Source organism: Magallana gigas, chromosome 4, assembly GCF_963853765.1.
Source record: "Magallana gigas chromosome 4, xbMagGiga1.1, whole genome shotgun sequence".
NCBI lineage: Eukaryota > Metazoa > Mollusca > Bivalvia > Ostreida > Ostreidae > Magallana > Magallana gigas.
Genome location: NC_088856.1, coordinates 43,536,890 through 43,557,546, shown reverse-complemented (window position 1 = coordinate 43,557,546; position 20,657 = coordinate 43,536,890). Strand labels below are relative to the sequence as shown.

Sequence of the window (20,657 nt, the reverse complement as noted above, 5' to 3'; positions counted from 1 at the left end):
GAAATCTTCCGCTCTACAGAACTGACCGCTATACGCGCTATCAGTTGAATTTGCGCAATCATTAAAAGAACGTACCCCCCCCCCCCCCATTTTCTTTTTAAACTACACACGATAATTTATTTCTGCGCAATTTCGTATTCGCAAATCGCCAAAATATAATTTTTGCTTTTACATTTTTCTTAATGATAGAAATATTATACATTGTACCACCTAGAAAGAACATGTCGCCTGAATACTTTTCAGAACTTTGACGTAAACGGGAAGACACAGGCATAACCCCCCCCCCCCCCCCCCCACCTTTTTATACACAAGAATTTTACTTCAATGCAATTTTGCGAGATCGAGTTGAAACTCACCAAATTAAAATTTTTGCCCATAGATTTTTAACAATGATTTGTAAAATTTTCTAATAAGAAATTAATTAATAATTAAACATGATTTTGTGAAATAAGGACAATCACAGTATCTTAACAGAATGAAAACATTTCTCCAAATGTTCACTCAGATTATCCATATACATCAATCAATTTGAAATCCCCTTTGCAATTCTGCTGGCATGCATGTACAGCTGATAGCATAATCAAATAAGCAAGACTTAATATCTCAATATTCAAAATTTAATTTTTCATAGTTTTCCTTTCAGTGTCATTATCATCAACATTACCTTAGTTACATGAGTTTTTCACCATAAAACAGCAAAAAAAAAAAGAAAAAAAAAGAAATAAGTTACAAAGCTTCTTTGTACAATGAACTACATTTACATTATATACACACACAATTTCAAAATCTCTCTTATCAACTAATGTACATGTATGTACAATACTTCATCGAATCAGATCTGGGTTTAAAATAAATTTCTCAGTACAGAAAATATATAAAAGTGTGTCTGAAGAAATTGGACGGTTCATCAGTGCTAGCCTTAAAACTAAACACAGTATTCAGATAAAAAATACAACAAATTAATGCATCACAGTCGATGCATTGTAGATCTACGCAGTAACAGCAGAGTTCTTCCCCCTGTTGTAGTAAAAGTCATGATTTTATTTCACACGGAAAATGAGGGTGGGAGAGGAGGAATTATCAACTTTTTTTTCACAACCTCTGGATACAAGTAGGTGATGTGTCTAGTCCTTAGTGAAGGGTCTCTCATCAGTCCTCTAGATTGCTCCTACAGAACGGGCAGTGTCCTTTTTGTAGGTATTGAAGCTCAAAGTCATCTGTGTGGAACAGCTGAAAAAAAAATAATTAAGAAATAAGAATTTTTGGTAGCCTTAAGATAACTTGTTATTGCACACAGAGGTATATGTACACGTTCCAGAAAATAAACACATTTTGGAGTGTTGATATACTGTTGTTAAAAATCACTGGCATAAATTTTTGTGAATATACTAAATATCACAGTAATGAGGAATGATAATTGTTTTACCGATAGGGGTTAATGAAAAATTTCTACTGAGTACATGCAACTTATAAATTCCATATTTCATAAAGAAATCCACAAAAAATTGGGTGTTTGACAAATACAAATGAAACCACAGAACATACACATACAGATCTGATTACATGAATACAGCCATTAAATGCTTACCTTATTACACTTGGGACATTGTGTTATGGTGACATCTGGCAGTAGGGACCTGAAGAACTGGTATCTGAGAGGTTTGGGCCACTTGAGTATGTAGACTTCTGACCTAGATAAAGTCTGGAGGACTGACCGTGTGACAACCACGGGGCGGAATTCTGTGTCCTCCTGCTGCAAAGCATGAAGTTATAAATACATGAACACAAGGCCAAAATAAATCCATACAAATATCTATTACATTTATGTTTACCATCTTGATAGTTTACAATATTTTAAATTTTAATATTTACATTCCACGTATATTTTGCATGTAAAGCTACTGCAGATATAGCACCATAACACAGACAGGGTACTAAAAGGTTAATTGTCGAGTTTTAATTGTGACGTCACAAACGTTGAACGCTGATAAATACAACGTCACAAGCGAAAATCAAAGATCACGTTTGTGGCTGTTACAGTGGCTCTTCCATTAATTTGAACTTACCCATAGGATAGTACAGTAATTTTGAGGTATAATTCGCATTTGCGTACAAGGCAAGAATGTAAAAAAAATGTAAATATAAGCATTAAATCCTTATTTTTTGAAAGATATAGTCTCATAACTGCAACGGTGTGTGCAAACAAATTTTCATAACGCGCTAACGCGCGTTATTCAATTTGTATGCACACACCGTTGCAGTTATGAGACTATATCTTTCAAAAAATAAGGATTCAATGCTTAAATAAACCTCTAAAAACAGATTTGTAACTCTAAGAGAAAGTTCAGGTGGGCAAGCTGTAGAGCTAAAGTGCCTTGCATACAAAAATTTGCAGTTTATGGGCTTGTTTTTAACTGATTATCATCATTAAAAAAAAAAAATCCTCAGACGTTTTTACTTTAAATCGAACTTGACCTAGATATTATTATGATAAATCTGTATAGCAAATTTCAATTTCGTATGTGCAACCTCTGCAAAGAAAATGAACGGAAACTGTTGTTGGACCATCGTACAGACAGATAGCAATATGCCCTCTCTTCTTCGAAGGAGGGTCATTCAATTTGGAAATAAATTCTGTGATATAGTTTCCATCCCTCACCCATGAACACTTACATCAAAAGTCATCGGTTTGGCAGAGAAGGGGTCCTCATCCTCAGGCTCCTCCTCCTCTGGCTGACCCAGCCTCAGGGTCTGAGCTTCTGGGGGGACGGTCAAGGCAAATAGCACTTGGTGCAATCACTATTTCACTTTATCATAATAGCTTTTCTTATTGTCTGTGTGTAAACATATTTGACTTTCGAAGAAAAAAAAATTGTGTATTAATAATCAATGATACTAAAGCAAATTTTTTTATTCTTCTAACTTAAGGTTAATGTGTATAAAACTACGCATAAAGAAAAATCTTCAAACCTCTATACTTTGTTCACTTATTGTGAAACACTTGAAGTATGAGGTATGTAAACTACATGTGTTAAGTATGTGAACTACACAAGTGTTGACATTAGACAGAGGATACGCCCGATGCGGCCCTCCTTCCAGTGGCGGTCCTCCTTCTTCTCCTTGGGGATGGACAGGTCCAGGATCTGCACCGCCTCCTCGTCCGTCAGGCTGCTGTCCAGGACAAACTCCACCAGCGGCAGCACCTCTGAACAACACAGATCAAACACAAACGTTATTGTGACCATGAATAATTAAAAAATATGTGACCATGAGTAATACATGGATATTACAGTATTACAATATGCTAATTTATAATCAAGACCCGTTACGTATCACATGCAGGCACGTTTTTGAAAGTGGGGGGAGGGCCAGACTCATCCAAAAAATCTTGACAAGCAAAAAAAGAAAAAAAAAAAAAAGGGAATTTTGAATTTTCCAAAGTCTATACCTATAACTTCAATTTCACTCCTAATTTTCGTATTTTCATACCAACTTCTTACATACTCCCAAAAAAGTAGAGGAAGCCAACTCCGTGATAATTCAATTTTTTATATGTAAATTTAAAAAATTTAGTTGTGTCAGGAAAAAGTGGGTGGGGCCCACTTTCAAAGAAACTCACCAAATGAGACAAAGGAGTGGACGAAAGGCTGTCGACAGTTAACACAGCAGTTTCCTCCATTGTTAAGGAGAGGGTTGGTGGTGGAACAACGATAACACATGGGAAGGAGTTCCTGAAACACAAAGAACAGTAAAAATCTAGATACCTTATTATACATGTACCGGTAAAGCTGTAGAAAAAAAAAGTTCAAAACTCAAAGTAGGGGAAAATTTTACGGCTCAGCTAGTCTTCAAAATTTGATTTCATGCTTATTTTAATTGTATCGTTATACATAGTACATGTATGATACACATGAAACACCTTAACCATCCACTTACATAACTAGCAATTGCAATTACGTGCATATAGTTTTACACAGTAACTGTTACATATGCTTTGAGGAATTGGAACATTCCTAAACACGTAACCAAACCTCATTATACTAGTACCAGCCATAGCAAGACAATATAGTCACTGTTACATACATCGTGGTCCTGGAATGCCTTGGATCGGATCATCACACTCCCTACATCCACCGCCTCCTGGAACCGGCTGGGGATCCTGAGTGACTGTAACTTCTCGTAGGCATACCGCGCCAGCTTAAAGGCCCCCAGGTTCTTGCTCTGCTTGGCGAGGGCATACAAAGTGCCTCTTTGATACTGTCAAGGATTATATTTCCCACTTTCTCCCAAAGGACTATATATGATAAGGGCCGAAAATGGCCCCCTAAAATGAACATCATCATTTTACTATCATTCTTTGTTTTCTTAGTACAGATATGTATGTGATGTGTTTACATAATATTCATTTTGGTTCAAGTGCCCACAATTTAGAAATATGACATTGTAAAGACAACCTTTTCCCGCCATTTTTGCATTTTTAGCGTAAAACAGCTTGTTTTCAAGAAGTTTTTCCTTCCGAAAACATAGAGCGCATTCTTGAACAAATAAAATATTTTAATCAGAGATGTATCTAGCCAAGACTAATAAGTGACAAAAAATTTTTCCTTGTTCAAGCATGCGCTCTATACTTCCCATTCGTAAATAGATAAGAAAAATGTCAATTTTTGGCTGATTTTGATTGAATTATAGAAATGGCGTCACTTCTGACGTCATATACTGCCAGTGAGTGCAAATAAATCAAATAAATAGATGAAAAATATATGTTATATCAACTCTTCTAAAAAATTAGTTAACATTTCATTGTACCCGAAACACTTAAAAAATGGCGAATTAAGGGGGCCAAATTTAACTCTTATCATATATAGTTCTTTATTAAACATCATATCTCTTCTACATTTTTTCTCATTTAGAATTGGCTTTTTAGATACAAATTAGTTTCCTTAAAGTTTATATTATTGTGAAAGAGCTATTACCTGTTTTTAAGTAGTTTAGTTAAGTGGGCTTCTCCTCATCTTATTCTCCTATTCTCTAGGATATTACCTTCAATTGATAACTTAATTTGAACTCAGTTTCCTCTATGTATTCTTGTTGTCAACATGAGACTGATACCAAATGTAAGCTTATCTAGGATTTTTATGGGCCTTGAACTATGAATTCATGAGTGGGCCATCAAAATTATGTACAATACACATGCATACACAATAATTGTTTGCCTAATGTTTTGATACAGTGATTGACAGACAACAGAGGCCAAGGATACACTTTGGAGATTCCATGAGGGATCCCTCCCTGGATCATGTGAAGGAGATAGCGGGAGATGTTGAACAGGGCCTCCGGTAAGTGTGAGGTGAACGGCTCATCCTGAAAGAAAAATTCAAATAAAATCAAATACTCAGTTTTGTTTTTTATTTATTGACTTGCCAAATATTTTACAGCAGAATTGACAAAGCCTTATTGCAAATTTTTTGCTTAATATGAATCCTAACAGTTTTTATAAATCATCTCTAATTTTATTTGTAATAAGTGACATGGTTTGGCACATTCATATGTATACATGTTTATCAATTTATGGTAAGCCAATTTCATTGAGTAACTTTAAGTCTTGATTATCACTCAGTTCAAACTTGGATAGGAGGAAGTATAGATTTGCTAAAACTCACTGTGTATCGCTGAATGGAATGATATGCATAATACATGTCCGACTTTCTCTGGAAATCTTGGAACTTTGCCAGCATTTCTTCTCGCTTCTCTAAATCTTCTGTTAAACATAACACTAAACATGTAAATAAGCAATACTAGTATAAATATTAGTATATAATACTAGTGTATAAATATTAGTATATATAAATACTATTATATATCTTTTTTAGTATATAAAAACACAATTTTTTGTCCCTTACAATGCATATATGGCTTCAATTTTCACATTTAAAGAATTCATTTTAAAAGAACAAGTACAAATTACATCTGTTTATTAATTCAAAATATTAATTGAAAAAATCAATAGTTGCACGTTTCAACCATGAACAAGTGCAAGTTATCAAACAGATGTTATTTTTTAAATGTTACTTTCTTCTTGAAAGTAAAACTTTGTTAAAACTTTGTTTAAAACTCTTGAATGATGATATTATGTTAAGAAAAATGATAAATAAATTATTTAACACCAAAGTCATACCCCAGTTCTCTGTTAAAATGCAAAAAAATCCAACATGAATCAATTTCATACAAAATTAAATCACACACACTAGCTCGTCTGTAAATACATGTACATGTATTATCATAAAATAGCTACAAATTTAATATTGACATCATCCTGACCACTAGCGAACACAGGAATGTATGTACACATAAACCAATGTAATCCATTGTAGATGTGAAGAGGGGGTGTCTTTTTAAGCATATTCTAAAGCATAAGGGTATTTATTAACTGGTATCACACCAGTTCTTAATTGACCAATCATAATGAAATAGGTCAGTGTAGCTTTTTTAACTTCCTCTACTGATCCTCATTTTACTTTTGTTCATTGACAAGCTTTCTAATTCCATTTAGATATCGGATGCACTATGCATTTTTTTCAAAAGGATCGAATTTTGGGTATTTTTTATTTGTATTACTGGGGTGATACCTTTAAAAACTAGTCAGTTGTTATCTACGGACACATTCTGCTAATCTATGCTTCAAACTCATATTATATATAGACATATTCTTCTCCAATCTGGTTTGTTAAACATATTACTTATATACTGATCAGCCATCCCCTTTTAAACAAACTAAATCACACCTATCTAAGGTCTTCAAATATCACTAACAAAATTACATGTTTTTCTTAATTAGCGAAATCAGCACATGGGTAAAAGCTAGGGTAAATTCAGCCTGAAAAATACAAACCCTCATCATCTTCTGCTAAAAACAGGTAATACAGGTATAAAATCAAACTTAAACAAAATATATATATCAAGAAATGTGATTAATATTTTTAGCTGAAACATGAAATATTGTAAAACCCTTTATACCAAACATTTGAATTATACAGTACTGTACTATAGAGGAATCATTGAAATTGTTGTGCCTCCATTTTTGTGGATTTCATTGGTCCCTTTTTTCACTCAAGAGTTTACAACCTCAACAAATAGTGAAACACGTTTTTTGATTCATTAATTTTACAAGTCAATCAATGATACTATGCCCAATAATTTCATTTGTAAAAATTTGATAAATCTCAAAAATAGGTCTCCAACAAATTTTTATGATTTTATAGTACATATACACAACTTTTTCATTAAATAGATAAAGCGTATTGACCTTTGACCTAAAGTTGCAACCTTTGACCTAACTCTACTGACCTCTTGCTATATCCAGACACTGCATGGACAGCTTCCAGAAGTAATAGCCAGCGTCATTGAACCGACTCTCTATCACAGCATTGTGAGTCAGCTGTTCCAACACCTTCACAGCCTCCCCCTGGAGTCCAGCCTTATGGAATGCTGCAATTAAAAACAACTGATTTAACTGAATCAGATATAAAATATGTATCAAGTATGTAATATACATGTACAAGTACTATCTAACAAATCCTTCATTGTCCATGATATAAACCAAACAATTCAGTGAGGAAAAGATATTAAGAGCAACAAATAAGACAAATATATTTTAAAGAATTGAAAGAATAATGTGTACTAACATCCATGCCAATGAAAGATATCAATAAACGTTGTAGAACTTGTTTATCAATCGTTGTAAAATAAATAAAGTTCAGTTTTTAGAGAATGTTAGGGGGAGCTTGTGATTAGACTGACCAACAAAAGACATTTTCATTTACTATGGATTTAGGAATTGTCATACCTTCTTGGGCGTCATCAAACTTGTCGTTCTCGGCCAGCCACTGAGCGTAGGGGACGTACACCTCCTCCTTGTATTCTGTGTGCTTCTCCGCTAATGTGAAGGCCTGAAAAACAAAAAGTAAATTGAAAATACAACGGTTACCTCAGTAGTACTCATAGCACACATCTTTAAATACAACATTAGATAAGTGGCTCAGCTAGGAGTATAAAGAGTCACCTGGATATGAAATCCTTTTAAATCTAAATTAAAAGCCTGTTGATTCAACAAAATACGTCTGTTAAAACTTTAAACATTTTGGAACCAACAAAATATGTAAGAGAGAACAAGAACTTTCAAAATTAAAAACTTGTTTCTTCAACCCCCTAAGAAGTTCTAATGGTTTAATTCCAATAACAAAATTTTACATAACAATCATAAAAGTAAATGGAATTATAATCTTACATCTTCCCAGTGCTTGGCTTCTACATGTAGGTTGATGAGAGCTCGGATGTCTCCCATCTTACTGTAAACCTCGGCAGCAAACGGGTACTGCTCCATCTTTGTCAGGTGCATGGCGGCTCGACTCAGTGCCTCGCGGTCAGCTTTGTCCAACTTACGGGCCAGGTCTATCATCCTAAAGTCAATACAATGTCCATTGTCACAGATATTCATTGTCATAGCTATTTAATATCTTTGCCTTGAAAATGTAGTATCGTGATCTTTTGTCCAGTTATCTTTTATTTGCGATATTTTCCAAGGCCTTATAAAATTAAAATTACAGACTTTTGTCTCCTCTTTCACTCTGATGAAAAGTCCAGGTTCAAAAAAATTCAACTAATTTTGAAAATAGTATCAAAAATTTTAACAATAAGTTACATGTAAGAAACAGAGTTAACTCTGAAAATACATTACTGTACAACTATCACAAGTATACACTGTACAAACACTGCTTTTTATTGTTGTCAGTGAATACCACCATCAACAATTGTCCTACTGAAGTTAAACATCATGTTATAAGTGTGTTATTAATACATACATATCCGCCCATCCATGCTCCCCGATGATGTCAATAGCTTTACAGAACTCTCCTGCTGAGATGTACATTTCAGCAGCAGCCTTAGGCTCGTTGCTGCTCTTGGCCCAGTCAGCCTGCTTTGTGATCAGCATCTTCTTGTCCAGAGGGTCACCAGATCCAATGTATTCCTAAGAGGGCAAGACCATTGTATGTGATGAATTTTATGCTCACAACAGTTATGTTTTATTACATACATCCAACTCAGATAAAAAAGCATTTTAAATGCAATGATATTCTTATCATTTCAAAGGGGCATTTGAGTCACAAATATTTTGCTTCAATACATAAAACAGTCCCAATCTGTTTGCCTAGATTTTCAAACTTTAAATAGATTTTACCTCAAATTTATGCTTATTACATCTTATAAGGATATAAATTCAGAATAGCATAAATTTCAAAACGTTAGTGAAATGGGGCCAGTTATTGTGTCCATATTTTTAAAAAACAAAATTAGGGCATTTCTCTTAAATATTACTTTAGTCTTTTTTATTTACCGATTCAGCTAGAATAGCATATAAAAAATGACAGAAAGATATAAGAAGGAGTAAAGACAAAATTTTCCCCGTGAGAGGCCATGAGCCTACCTTGGCCTGGTCAAACATCCTGAGATCTGTATACATGTTCATAGCTTTCTGCTCCGTGCCCGACTTCTTGTACAGTTTGGCGGCCTCGTTGAATTTGGTCTGGTAGCTGTAAATGTCTCCCAGGAACACCATGTTGTCATTTTCTCCCCGCTTCTTTCGCTCCTGTAAACATTAAATAAAACACTTAAGTCCAGGGCATGAGATTTCTACATATCATATTTTTCTGACATTATTCATTATACTGATGAACATTCAAGAAAGACATGCAAGTCATAACAGATAAAGCTTCACTATATCACCTTCACAACTCTGAACCAAGCCAGAAAGTGTAGTAATATACATCATAAGAGCATCATCCTCTTAAAAGTGAATCATTTATCAGTCATGTACATATAAAAATAATATATTGTGTAAGCTTTGAATCATGTATATTATTTAAACAACTATCAATCTATCTACTGACCTCTATAGAGTGAATGAGCTCCAGATAGCGGAGGTCTTTGATCCTGATGAATGCTTTCTTGGCTGTGTCAAAGTCTAACCCCTCCAAGGCCTCATGAGCCAGTACCTCCCAGTCCCCGTCTGTGACCCCCAGACATGCCACCTTGTAGGCATCTCTACAATATGACAAGATCAACACTGATTGGATGCAAACAACAGTTCCACCAAACACTGTAACTTTTCGCAAATCTCATATTTCTTATTCACTTGGTAGGAATAAAAAAAATCACATATTATGTAATAAGAGTAAAATCAAAATTCTATAAAGAGCTGCGAACGATAGCATTGTCTAGCCGACGAACTAAAAGTCATTTTTGGAAAGTTGTCTAATTAAAATTATTTTTTTATAATTAATAGAAACATTTATGTATATTTTCACTGAATATAAATGATTTGGTCAAACAAAGAGAGATAACTGTTGTATTTTTGGTTAAAATAGCTCATTTCATAATAGAAAATAATGGAAAACGGAAATGTTTTTAAAAACATCATTCCCCCACGTGAAACAAAAATTCCTTTTGAGGGGTTTTATATATTGTTATTTTGCATATTAATACCAAAGGATTTGTTGTTTCATGGGGGGGGGGGGGAGACATATATCTACAGCACCCCCCCCCCTGTAAGCAAAACTTCTGTTTAAAAATTAATAATTTGACTACAAATTTATTTTGATATAAATCAATAATTAGGATTTGATCATTCTTTTTAGTAGATAAATTTGTTTTTGAATATCTGACAGAAATTCAGAAATACATGTATTTGGATGTAAAATGTAGGTGGGAAACAGGTGCTAGTGTTCACAGTTCTTTGGCAGTACTGCACTTATGTTAACATACAAAGCACAGAGGCAAATTATCTTATTATGCACACTTACCACACATGTGCTGCAGCTTTACACACTTACCACACCCGTTCTGTATCTTTACACAGACACTTACTGCACTTATGCAGTATCTTTACACAATTGTGATGTATCACTCCATTGTACACTTAACTCACCTGTGATGTACCTCTATGGGCCTAGCACACCTGTGCAGTACCTGAGCTTACCTGAAGAGTTTCTTTTCCAGGTACTGGTACATGGAGGCAGACTGAGGGACGTCCACCGAGGACATGGAGTAGATGTGGAGACAGAAAATCTTGGACCCGCTGAATCCCACCACAAAGCCCTGTCAGAAATATCACTGGGTTAAACACGTAATCCAAAAGAACAAGACTCAGATGTAGGAATATTTTGAATCGGTCTTCTAAATAAATTGATGTTTATGCCAATAATTTTTTAAATGTGTGAAAATACCACTCTTACAATTAGATGTGTAAGATAAATTCTTTTACAATTTTATTATTTATTTAAAAACAACTTATGATTTTTCTTTAACATGAGCAACAACAAATTCTCAAGCTTATTACCTTACCTACATGTAAATCAAATCAAGAATATAAAGAACAAATAGGTTTAATTAAATAAAACCATGGAAATCAAACTGGGCTTTCTTACCGACTATGAAATGGAATGTCAAAATGAAAATCATGAATAGAAATAGATGATTTGAGACAAAACCATATAATTCTTCACCTAAATTCTAGACATCAAAAAGATAGTTACATGTATCACCTAATCACTCAGCAAAAAGTAATTCCTCTACTAATATTGCCCCCCAAAATGCAGTTTTTTCTGAATCCATTAATGAGATTCTATACATATTAAAATGAAAACAAAAGACATATTACAACATTATTAATGTTTTCAAACCGATTTCACCTGTAATTACTTTTAGAGACTTATCTCACCTGTAATTTCTGCTGATGGACAGGGAAGTTGCTGGCCTTGATGTTCAGTAGACCGTTACCAGAGAAACAGAGCATGTCCTCATAGTGTGTGTTCCAGGCCACACTGTTAGCATTGGGCTCCTGTTAAAAAATTAAATTAAATCAAATAAAAAAGTTAATACACAGTACTACCATTAACTTTTATACAACTGGGCTATTAAATTTCCTTTAACCAAAAACTGTTTACAAATTAAAATGTTTATCTCTCTCAAAATGATAAATTTGAATAATGCAAGAAAATTATGTCCTTTTATTAAAAGATACACATCAGCATTAAATTGCATTACTCCTATCTACACATCCTAAATACAAAATATGCATGCAAAATAATAAATTCATGTACATTAAACTTTTAGGTGTTTGAAAATTATTTTTTTCGTCCCTTTCTCTCAAAATAGAAGTTGTATTTATTTTAGAAATGTGTTATATTTAAGTTTCTAATGATTTTTTTTCTTCTAGAAATGTGTAGCTAAGTCAGATGAACTTTTTTTTTATAGATATGCACTATCTATAAGCTAGGTCAGATTTTTTTTTTTTCAATAAATGTTTTATATTTGCAAGGTAGGTCTAAAGTTACAGCACCTACACTTGTACAGGTATTTACATACCTGGAATAACAGGTCCTTTGTGTTGATGTCGTACACCAGACAGGTGTTGTGTTCATCCACTACAGCCAGCTTGGTGCGGGAGGCGCTGACGTCCAGACATCTCACTGACGTACTCTGCTTCAACAGCATGATGGGAAACGCGTTGTCCACGAATATCTTCATAATCTACAGAACAATGTACATGAAATATGTAATGTACAGATCTGATCTTATTTGATTTTTAAAACTTGTAGAGTTCAAGTAAAATTAATGTACTAAAAGGAAATTTTTTGACAGATTTAAAAGTACATAGTACTTAAAAGTACAATTTAAATCAAAGTAACAAAATGTGTTGGGCATCGAATCTTTATCAGCATAATAGCTCAATTATAATTTTTAGTTGATCTGAATTAATGCTCACCACTGAATTAATATTATTCTTAAACATGTACATATATAAAGAAACATAGGTAGAGACACCTGTCTACATGTAATAAGTTTCTCATTAATTTTTAAAAAAAATGATTAGAGGAATGATACATATATGCAGTCACAGAATTTTACCATACAACCAAGGTATTAGATGTTCGATATAAAAAAACCCAAAAACAAACAGAGAGCAAGGTTGACCCAAAGGAAAAGGTGGTGCAAGGATGACCTTGTAGGAGGTGAAGGTCAAAGGTCATGCACCCACCTGACCATCCTTTAGGCCAACAAGGATTGCCTCACTGCCCTGGGGGTGGTCCGGCGTGACACGTACCTGCCCATTCTTTAGGCCCACTAGAAGCCCCTCCCTCCCAGAGGGGCCGCCTATGACCTTTATGTACCGAATGAGAGACTCCATCACCCATTCCTTCTCTTTGATCCCTTGGAAGGAGTAGCACTGCAGTCGTTTATCCTGTTGAAATTTGAAGCATATAAATTTATGTTATATGTACAAACTACTATGTACAAGAAATTCAATCGCAAAAGGAGGTAAATGCAGTATTCAGCATGTTGGATTAACGATTAATATCTAGCTGTATTTGTATAGAGTGAACAGCAAAGAAGTTTTACAATATAAAGTATCATTAAATTTCCAAGTAAAACCCATAATGCATCATTACATGCGATCAATCTGTCTGATGAAAATTGTTTCTAGAGAGGAGGCATTAATACACTTAAAGATGATGTATCATGAAAGTTTAAATTTACATGACAGAGAATGATGTTCATGGAGCAGACGACCAACAGGTTACAGTCAAACTTCTTGTTTATCTTCTCCTTGACTTTGTAGTGCATGTCAGCAGCATCGTCAGAGTAGAGCTCATAAATCACTATCTTATCAGGCAGCTGGACCTACACAAAGGAAAAGTGAAAGTACAGTCGATGCTGTTGGAATAGAATGACGATTCTAAACAAGATGAAAACAAACCTGAGTATCAAGTTCCTTTGAATACAATGCTGAGATGAAATATTTACAAAAGGTTAAAGAAAAAAAAAGAAGTCTTTTCATTCAAGGGTTTGCATGATCTTATACAGTCATGTACAGTCCCTGAATTGTTCTACTTTCCCATTTTTCCGTGCATTCACTGCTCATCGTTTAAGTGAGAAAGTAGAACGTTTCAGGGACTGTTGTATCACTGAGGTTTAATAAATTAAAAGGTTAACTTACTGCCAGTCTGTGCCTATATATGGCAATCTTCTTCACCAAATCTCTGCATTTAATCCTCACTGAAAAAAATCAATATGCAATTAAACCATAGCATACATGTATGTGGTGCATGGAATTTTAATACCAGATAAAAGATTAGATCTAGATTACATAATTATCTCATTTAAAAGGACAGTATAAAAGCAATGTTGCGGGCATGATTTAAGATGGTGAGGATTATGATAATGGATCATGGTGCCTAATTATTAAATTTTAAAATGACAATTTCTTTACAAAGTATGAACACATACAAATATACAACACTGAAACAAACCAACAGCTAACAAAGAACTGTGAATAACACGTACTTTGTACAACCAAGCAAGATTGAAGAAAACAAAACAATTTTCCATGCAACTATAATTAATCTTTTGTAAATCCAACAACCAACTTGGAACTTCATAATAATTAATAGAAAGTTAATATGATTATCTCCACCTGTCAACTGACTGTTACAACAAAACACTGGCGAGCGACACACCCCCAGTTCAGTCCGAATTCCCTCCAGTGTTTTGGGTTTGACATTCAGTTCTTTTTCCTCCCACGAGTCCTGAACAAAAGCACAGTTGTGCAGGACTTGGTAGCCCTCCTTAATCAACATTTCCTGTCTCATGCACTTCACTGAAGGGTATAAAATTGATCTAACCATGTATTACTATATTCACATGACATGTTCATCATGCATGCATCCGGTTAAAACGAATCTCAATCGCAGCAAATCTCTTTTGTATTAATAGATCCAGTTCAACTAAAGGATACATATAAAAATAAACTCCAGATACACCCAATTCACAACAAATTTTAAGGAACTACATGTACATCAAAAGGCAGAAGTAAAATAAATGTACACATGCGTTCAAAAGCTACGAAATAATGGATAATACTACAACTGTAACAAATTATCTGCACCTAAGTTTACATAACAGTTACACATCTGCATTATACTGAAAACCAACTTTCATTTGATAAAATTGTTGCTGCAATGAAGCATGTGACGTTGTAGGTTATCTGTAACAAATATGATAATTTTACTGTAACAAAAATGATAATTTTACTGTAACAAATATGATAGTTTTACTGTAACAAATATGATAATTTTACTGTAACAAATATGATAATTTTCGGACAGAATATGACAAGAAATAACTTCATCGATATTCACTTCACAAAATGTTTTTACATCCAAATAAATGTTTAAATTGGTTTACAGTATAATTACAAGTGCAAAAAAAAATCCACGGGGGAAAGATATTCATTTATGCAGACACAAAAGAAATTTTGAGAAAATGAAAGCTTAATTAAAGTTACTTTACATACAATGTAAGAAATCAAAATTTATCAGAGACATTGGTTTTAATTAGTAATTATAGCAAGAGTGCATCCAATTGACCAATTAAAGGAAAAGATCTGACTGAGAACCATAGTCAGATGTGAGATTGCTCACCATAGCGAATGTCTCGATTGATCGAGTATGTGCAAGCATTGTCAACTACTCCAAAAACAAATGAATACACAATGTGATCTCTGATCAGTGTTAAATGTTAAATTTCATAGAATTTACATGTCCAACATCTTTGATCTACATGTAGTTATGACTGTAAACTTGAAGCACCACAAGATAAGAATTAGCTAACCTTATAGCCTTTAAAATAAAAGAAATAAAAACACAGTTTATTTACAATTACAGTTATTTTGTGTTTAAACAAGTCAATATTTTCACTCAAATGGAATTGTCTGTCGAGTCATTATGCAAATCATTCTAAAAAACCCACCAAAATTTGAAGAAAAAAGAAGAAAAAAGAAAGCTGAACAATTATCAATTCAAACGTATCCTATAATATGGAGCTTACACACACAGCAAATAATGCACCCAGGAACTAAAAATCTAGCTATTATATAGGTCTACACATGAGGGCACACGCTAAAGTGAACAAAAATACCTCTTCAGCAGAGCAGGGGACCTGCAAGCACTCACAAAATTTTTGGCATAGAGACTGGGAATTCTAATGAATACCTGCAAGTGCCTGCTTCTCTGAAATGGTCTCTTGTATGACGAGATGTTTTACCTTTCTGGTCCGTGATCAGATGCTGGATAATGACGTCAGTCATGTTGTCTCTGTAGGCGTACCTGTCCTTGTACAGACCGTGGACGGTACTAAAGATCAGCTGATAGTACGCAATCGTCCCGTCCTGGCATCCCACCGCCTGTACAATTAAAAATAATTCAGTTATATTTATCTGAACAAGTATATAAGTTCATATCAAAACAGTGATTTTTATGGGTTTATTCATAAATGAAGACTCATAGTGAAAGAAATGACACAATAATTATCAAAGTTTGGTTTTACAAAAATAACATTCATCTTTTCATAATAATTTTTAAAATATTATAGAACTTGAAAACTTTTACATGTAAATAATATGGCGACATAAAACAAAAATTAAATATTATCAGAAAAGAACAGCTGGCTTGTGTTAAACTCTTCTGTCAAAGAATCTCATTGAAGTTTGAAATACAGCATTTTTTTTTTCTATCAAACTATCATAACATATTAAACCAATTGAAATCATTCCTGCCATTACGAACTGACCACATAGTTAGAGTCGGGTCGGACGGCTGCGGACCACGTCCAGGAGGTCTGGTCCCCAATGACCCCGAGTTTGACCCCCTCCTTGGTGTGTAGACAGCACTGCTTGTTGGACCCTCCCACCACTACATACTCCCCCTTGGAGAACCAGCCAACATAGTTCGGGTCATAGCCCAGGGACCTGTCTTTTCCTATCTGCAAAAAAAAATAAAAATTTCAAAGTTTCAATTTAAAATTTCTTTTGATTAGAAAAAAAGATTATTACATAAACTTTATCTTAAATGCATGTAACATATTTCATACAAATACAACCAAAATATGATTTAGTAATTTACTTTATCACAGCACAGATGTACAGCTGCATACAATTTCTTTTAACACTTTCTAATTTAAATGAACAATTTGAAAAGATGTGTACTACATATACATATGTAACTGCATTTACCTGTTTCCCTGACAGCTGATAGAATGACAACCTCTGACCCCAATCAGCCACTGCTAAAACATCATATGACTCTTCTCTACAGATTAAAAAACAAAAATTAAGTTATTTGAATAACAGACAAGTATGTTGTTGATTAGTTGGCATAAAGTTATCTAAAAAAAAAATAAAGAAATATACTTGAAGATTTATTTTAAAATGAACATTTCATATCAGATCTATAATTAAAATCAGGCCTGTAGCTTTTGCGATGGTAAAAATCATCGAAATTGATTTTGTCAAGTTGTAAAAATTCAATATACCTGTATCAATAAATTTGTAAAAGTACTAATACCAAATCCTTAACAAATTATATGTGGTAAACAACTTGATCTGAATCATTTCATTTTATCTCAATTTAACAATAAATTTTTGTCTTTAAAAAAAAAAATGATAACATTGACAAACAAACACACAAATTTGATGCAAAACCCACAAAAATAAAATGACCTGTGTGAAAAATAGCTACAATGCATGATCAGCTTGAGTGTGTAATATTTCCATTCACCAAACAAAAATCTCATTGCCATCTACATTTTTATAGGATACAAGTTCCTGCTTCCATGAATAATATTCAAATAAACTTACATCTTTATCTTTACCAAACCATTGTTATCAATTCTAAAATAATTCATATCAGATATTATCTTTCATAAGGATACATACACACATTGATGAGGGTCATGGAAAAACCAAGTTTATGTGTGTTCCATATCAAATGAAATTTAAAGCATGATAATAATTCTTATAAACATGTGGCATTATATATTAGTAAAAAAAAAGTTTTAAACAAAACTGCTTCTAAAATTTCTCTAAAATTGTATTTTAGCAGTAACTGTGAAACCTATATGTGATTTGTCATGAAACTTAAAACAAATATTTCAGTTGATTTTCCAGGAAGTTCAGAGGAAACACAATACAAATGTTTCCAGTGAATCAATATATTATACATGTAAAACTATATATCTCACCTGGACGGGTTCCACTGCAGGGACCAGACAGGTGAGGTGGCAGCGTTAGGTCGCTCTATTTTCACTTTCTCTTCTCCTCCCTGATAAAAATTATAATTTACATGTATAAATAATAATAAATATGACAAGTCAAACCTTAATTATTTGCAGTCACATTCTTATGAAGGCAAAGAACATATAATTTAAATTTTAAAAGCACATTATTCTAAGGAAAGAGTGAAAGAATGTGTCAACTTATAATTCAATTTGGTCATTGCCTAGAAGAGATTTTTGCTAGCCTCTTCTCTTACCAGGGTAAAATGGGAGGAGAAGTGGATCGAACATTACACTTGACTAGCAAAGACATCCAAGTAACAGTCAATTTGATATTCATAGAAATAAAAATTCTTCACAAGAAATATTGAAACAGTCAGTTCACTCATTAGAAGCTAAATTAACCAGCAGCAAACATACACCAGACTCTGAAAAATAAACATGTTTCTGTAAGCAAATCGAACTACTTGCCTTATTCCTGATGCTGACCAGCCCATTATACAACCCCAGGGCCAGGTACTGTCCGTCATTGGTCCAGCTACAACAGGTGATTCTGCTGTTGACCTTGTGTTTGGACACATTTTTCTGCTCTGGAGACCAGAGTCCTATAACATATAAGTCAATAAGTCATATATTGTCACTTCCCAATACTTTTAAACAAGTTTACTCTGTTACAGGTATACAAAATCAGGGCTTCAATTCTTCCTTCAAATTTTTGAAAAATTAAGCTCCTGTATTAATTTCACCACATATACGTACACTCTTGAAAACTGATAAAAAAATGATGAAACCGTATTATAGCTGTTTATATATTATTTTTAAAAATTGATACACAAAGCTGATCGATCAATAATAACCTATACCGGTACTTGATGCATTAAATAAAGAACAAAAAACATACTAAACATTTGGAAAAATCAACAATGAACAATGAAACAAATGAACAGAAAAGAAATCAAGTGTCAATTAATATATACACGTCTCCTGTACCTGGTGCGTTACTTTCTTTAGTTTCATAATCTAAAATGGCTTTTTAAACAAGACATAAACAATTATTAACAAGAGTGTTTAATTTAACTTAATACTACATGTAAGTGATATATTTTACACTTTCAAAATGTTTGATATGTGTAATAGGTGAATATTGCAGTGCAATGAAAATAATTACCGAAGTCACTGACTGCACAGCTTGCCAGCTGATGGGTCACTGGGTTATAGGCTAGGCACTGGATAGCATCATTGTGTCTGAAAGAAATGATAATCATCTCAATGAAATTCAGTCAGTGTTACACATGCTAAGCACGTCTTTCAAAATGTTTTATTGTTAACATGTAATACTTGACATTATCAAATCAAGGTAATTAATAGCCAATTTTTTGGTACATGCATGGAACTTACGTGTATTTCAAAATCCCTTCCAATTTGCTTGTCCATATGATGACACTTTTGTCTGCAGAGCCAGAAGCAAATCTCTTGCCATCCTTGGCATAACATACACAGTAAACTGTGTCCTTGTGGCCTTTCAGAGGTTGAATCAGGGACCCGTCGTTCGTGTCATACACTAACACCCGGTTTCCTGCTGCTACTATTAGCTGACTGCCATCGGGTCTAAAGCACAGACCCCAAATGCTACAAAAAATTATGTACATCATAAATAAAATTGACAAATCGACATTTTCAGTAATTTCTCTCGTATCTCATTACAGTTTGATACGAGAAACGCAGTAATGAGATAAATTGTTTGGAGAAAATTCGAACAAGCTGAGAGGTTTCTAAGGTAAACAATCTTCAAAATCTTTTACCGATCAAATAAAAATAAATTTCTGTTATCTAATGCGTTTTTACCATTGATCAATTTTATCTCTGTCATGTACTTTGTCCACCCAGATCGGTACAGCACGCATCGCTCACAAATATCGCATAAAAACCTGCCTTGCGATAGAATCTCACTGCAAGAGTACCTCTTTGGAATTCACTACACTGCGCATGTCAATTGAAACAGGAAATTTGGGACTTGTAAAAGTCAGACTACAACAACGTTCACTTGAATATTCCGGATTGTTCAATCTTAATGTTTTACGGTGGTGTTTTTGGCGAGATTACACATATTTTGCATTATTGTCAACCGTGTGACATTTTGAAAATTATTAACTAACCGAGGATGTGGTCAATTTCATACGAAAGTAATTATAATTGGATAACAATTACTTGCTTAAAACAGTCAATTACCATTACAAGGATTTTCAAATGTAATTGATTAAATCACAATCACATTGCAAATGCAAAAGTAAATAAATAAATTATAATTCATATTAGAGAAAATACATTTATTGAATTTATTGACATTTACAAATTTGTCATGAAATTTTACTAATGATTTGCTACAGCACCTTCGCATTTTCTCAGTTGTATCTAATGTTCATTAATTAACGTTAAGAATTCATGTCTACTAACTTACATCTATTATTTCTACAGGTCTTTTCTGTGACACT

The 20,657-nt window shown here is 33.6% G+C and overlaps 1 protein-coding gene across 5 annotated transcripts; it reads right to left on the bottom strand.

Moving 5' to 3' along the window:
* Positions 1 to 1,104: 1,104 nt before the first annotated feature.
* LOC105317958 (intraflagellar transport protein 122 homolog) lies at positions 1,105 to 20,161 on the bottom strand. 5 transcript variants are annotated; one of them, XM_066082529.1, is made up of 30 exons: positions 20,011 to 20,161; positions 19,564 to 19,794; positions 19,334 to 19,410; positions 18,633 to 18,770; positions 18,133 to 18,208; positions 17,126 to 17,201; positions 16,684 to 16,875; positions 16,159 to 16,297; positions 14,531 to 14,713; positions 14,054 to 14,112; positions 13,594 to 13,737; positions 13,160 to 13,297; positions 12,421 to 12,585; positions 11,774 to 11,893; positions 11,033 to 11,151; positions 9,945 to 10,098; positions 9,482 to 9,643; positions 8,859 to 9,025; positions 8,285 to 8,456; positions 7,844 to 7,946; positions 7,345 to 7,485; positions 6,890 to 6,904; positions 5,661 to 5,758; positions 5,261 to 5,361; positions 4,084 to 4,249; positions 3,620 to 3,731; positions 3,077 to 3,205; positions 2,674 to 2,759; positions 1,589 to 1,753; positions 1,105 to 1,230 (listed from the first exon to the last, which is right to left on the bottom strand). In XM_066082529.1, exons 1-30 carry the CDS (start codon positions 20,067 to 20,069, stop codon positions 1,150 to 1,152), a joined length of 3,768 nt encoding a protein of 1,255 aa, XP_065938601.1. In that variant the 5' UTR covers positions 20,070 to 20,161; the 3' UTR covers positions 1,105 to 1,149. The 5 variants fall into 5 exon arrangements, with proteins under 5 accessions (XP_065938601.1, XP_065938602.1, XP_065938603.1 ...); XM_066082530.1 differs by having other exon boundaries at positions 6,890 to 6,901; XM_066082531.1 differs by lacking the exon at positions 6,890 to 6,904.
* Positions 20,162 to 20,657: the final 496 nt, after the last annotated feature.

What these genes read in the sequence shown, in the direction of transcription:
- LOC105317958 (XM_066082529.1), bottom strand. Translation starts at nt 20,069, where the DNA reads ATGCGTGCTGTACCGATCTGGGTGGACAAAGTACATGACAGAGATAAA. An exon ending in TCTGATCACGGACCAGAAAG is followed by an intron (nt 14,714 to 16,158) that starts GTAAAACATCTC and finishes TATACCCTTCAG; the next exon opens with TGAAGTGCATGAGACAGGAA. An exon ending in TGAACATCATTCTCTGTCAT is followed by an intron (nt 13,298 to 13,593) that starts GTAAATTTAAAC and finishes AAATTTCAACAG; the next exon opens with GATAAACGACTGCAGTGCTA.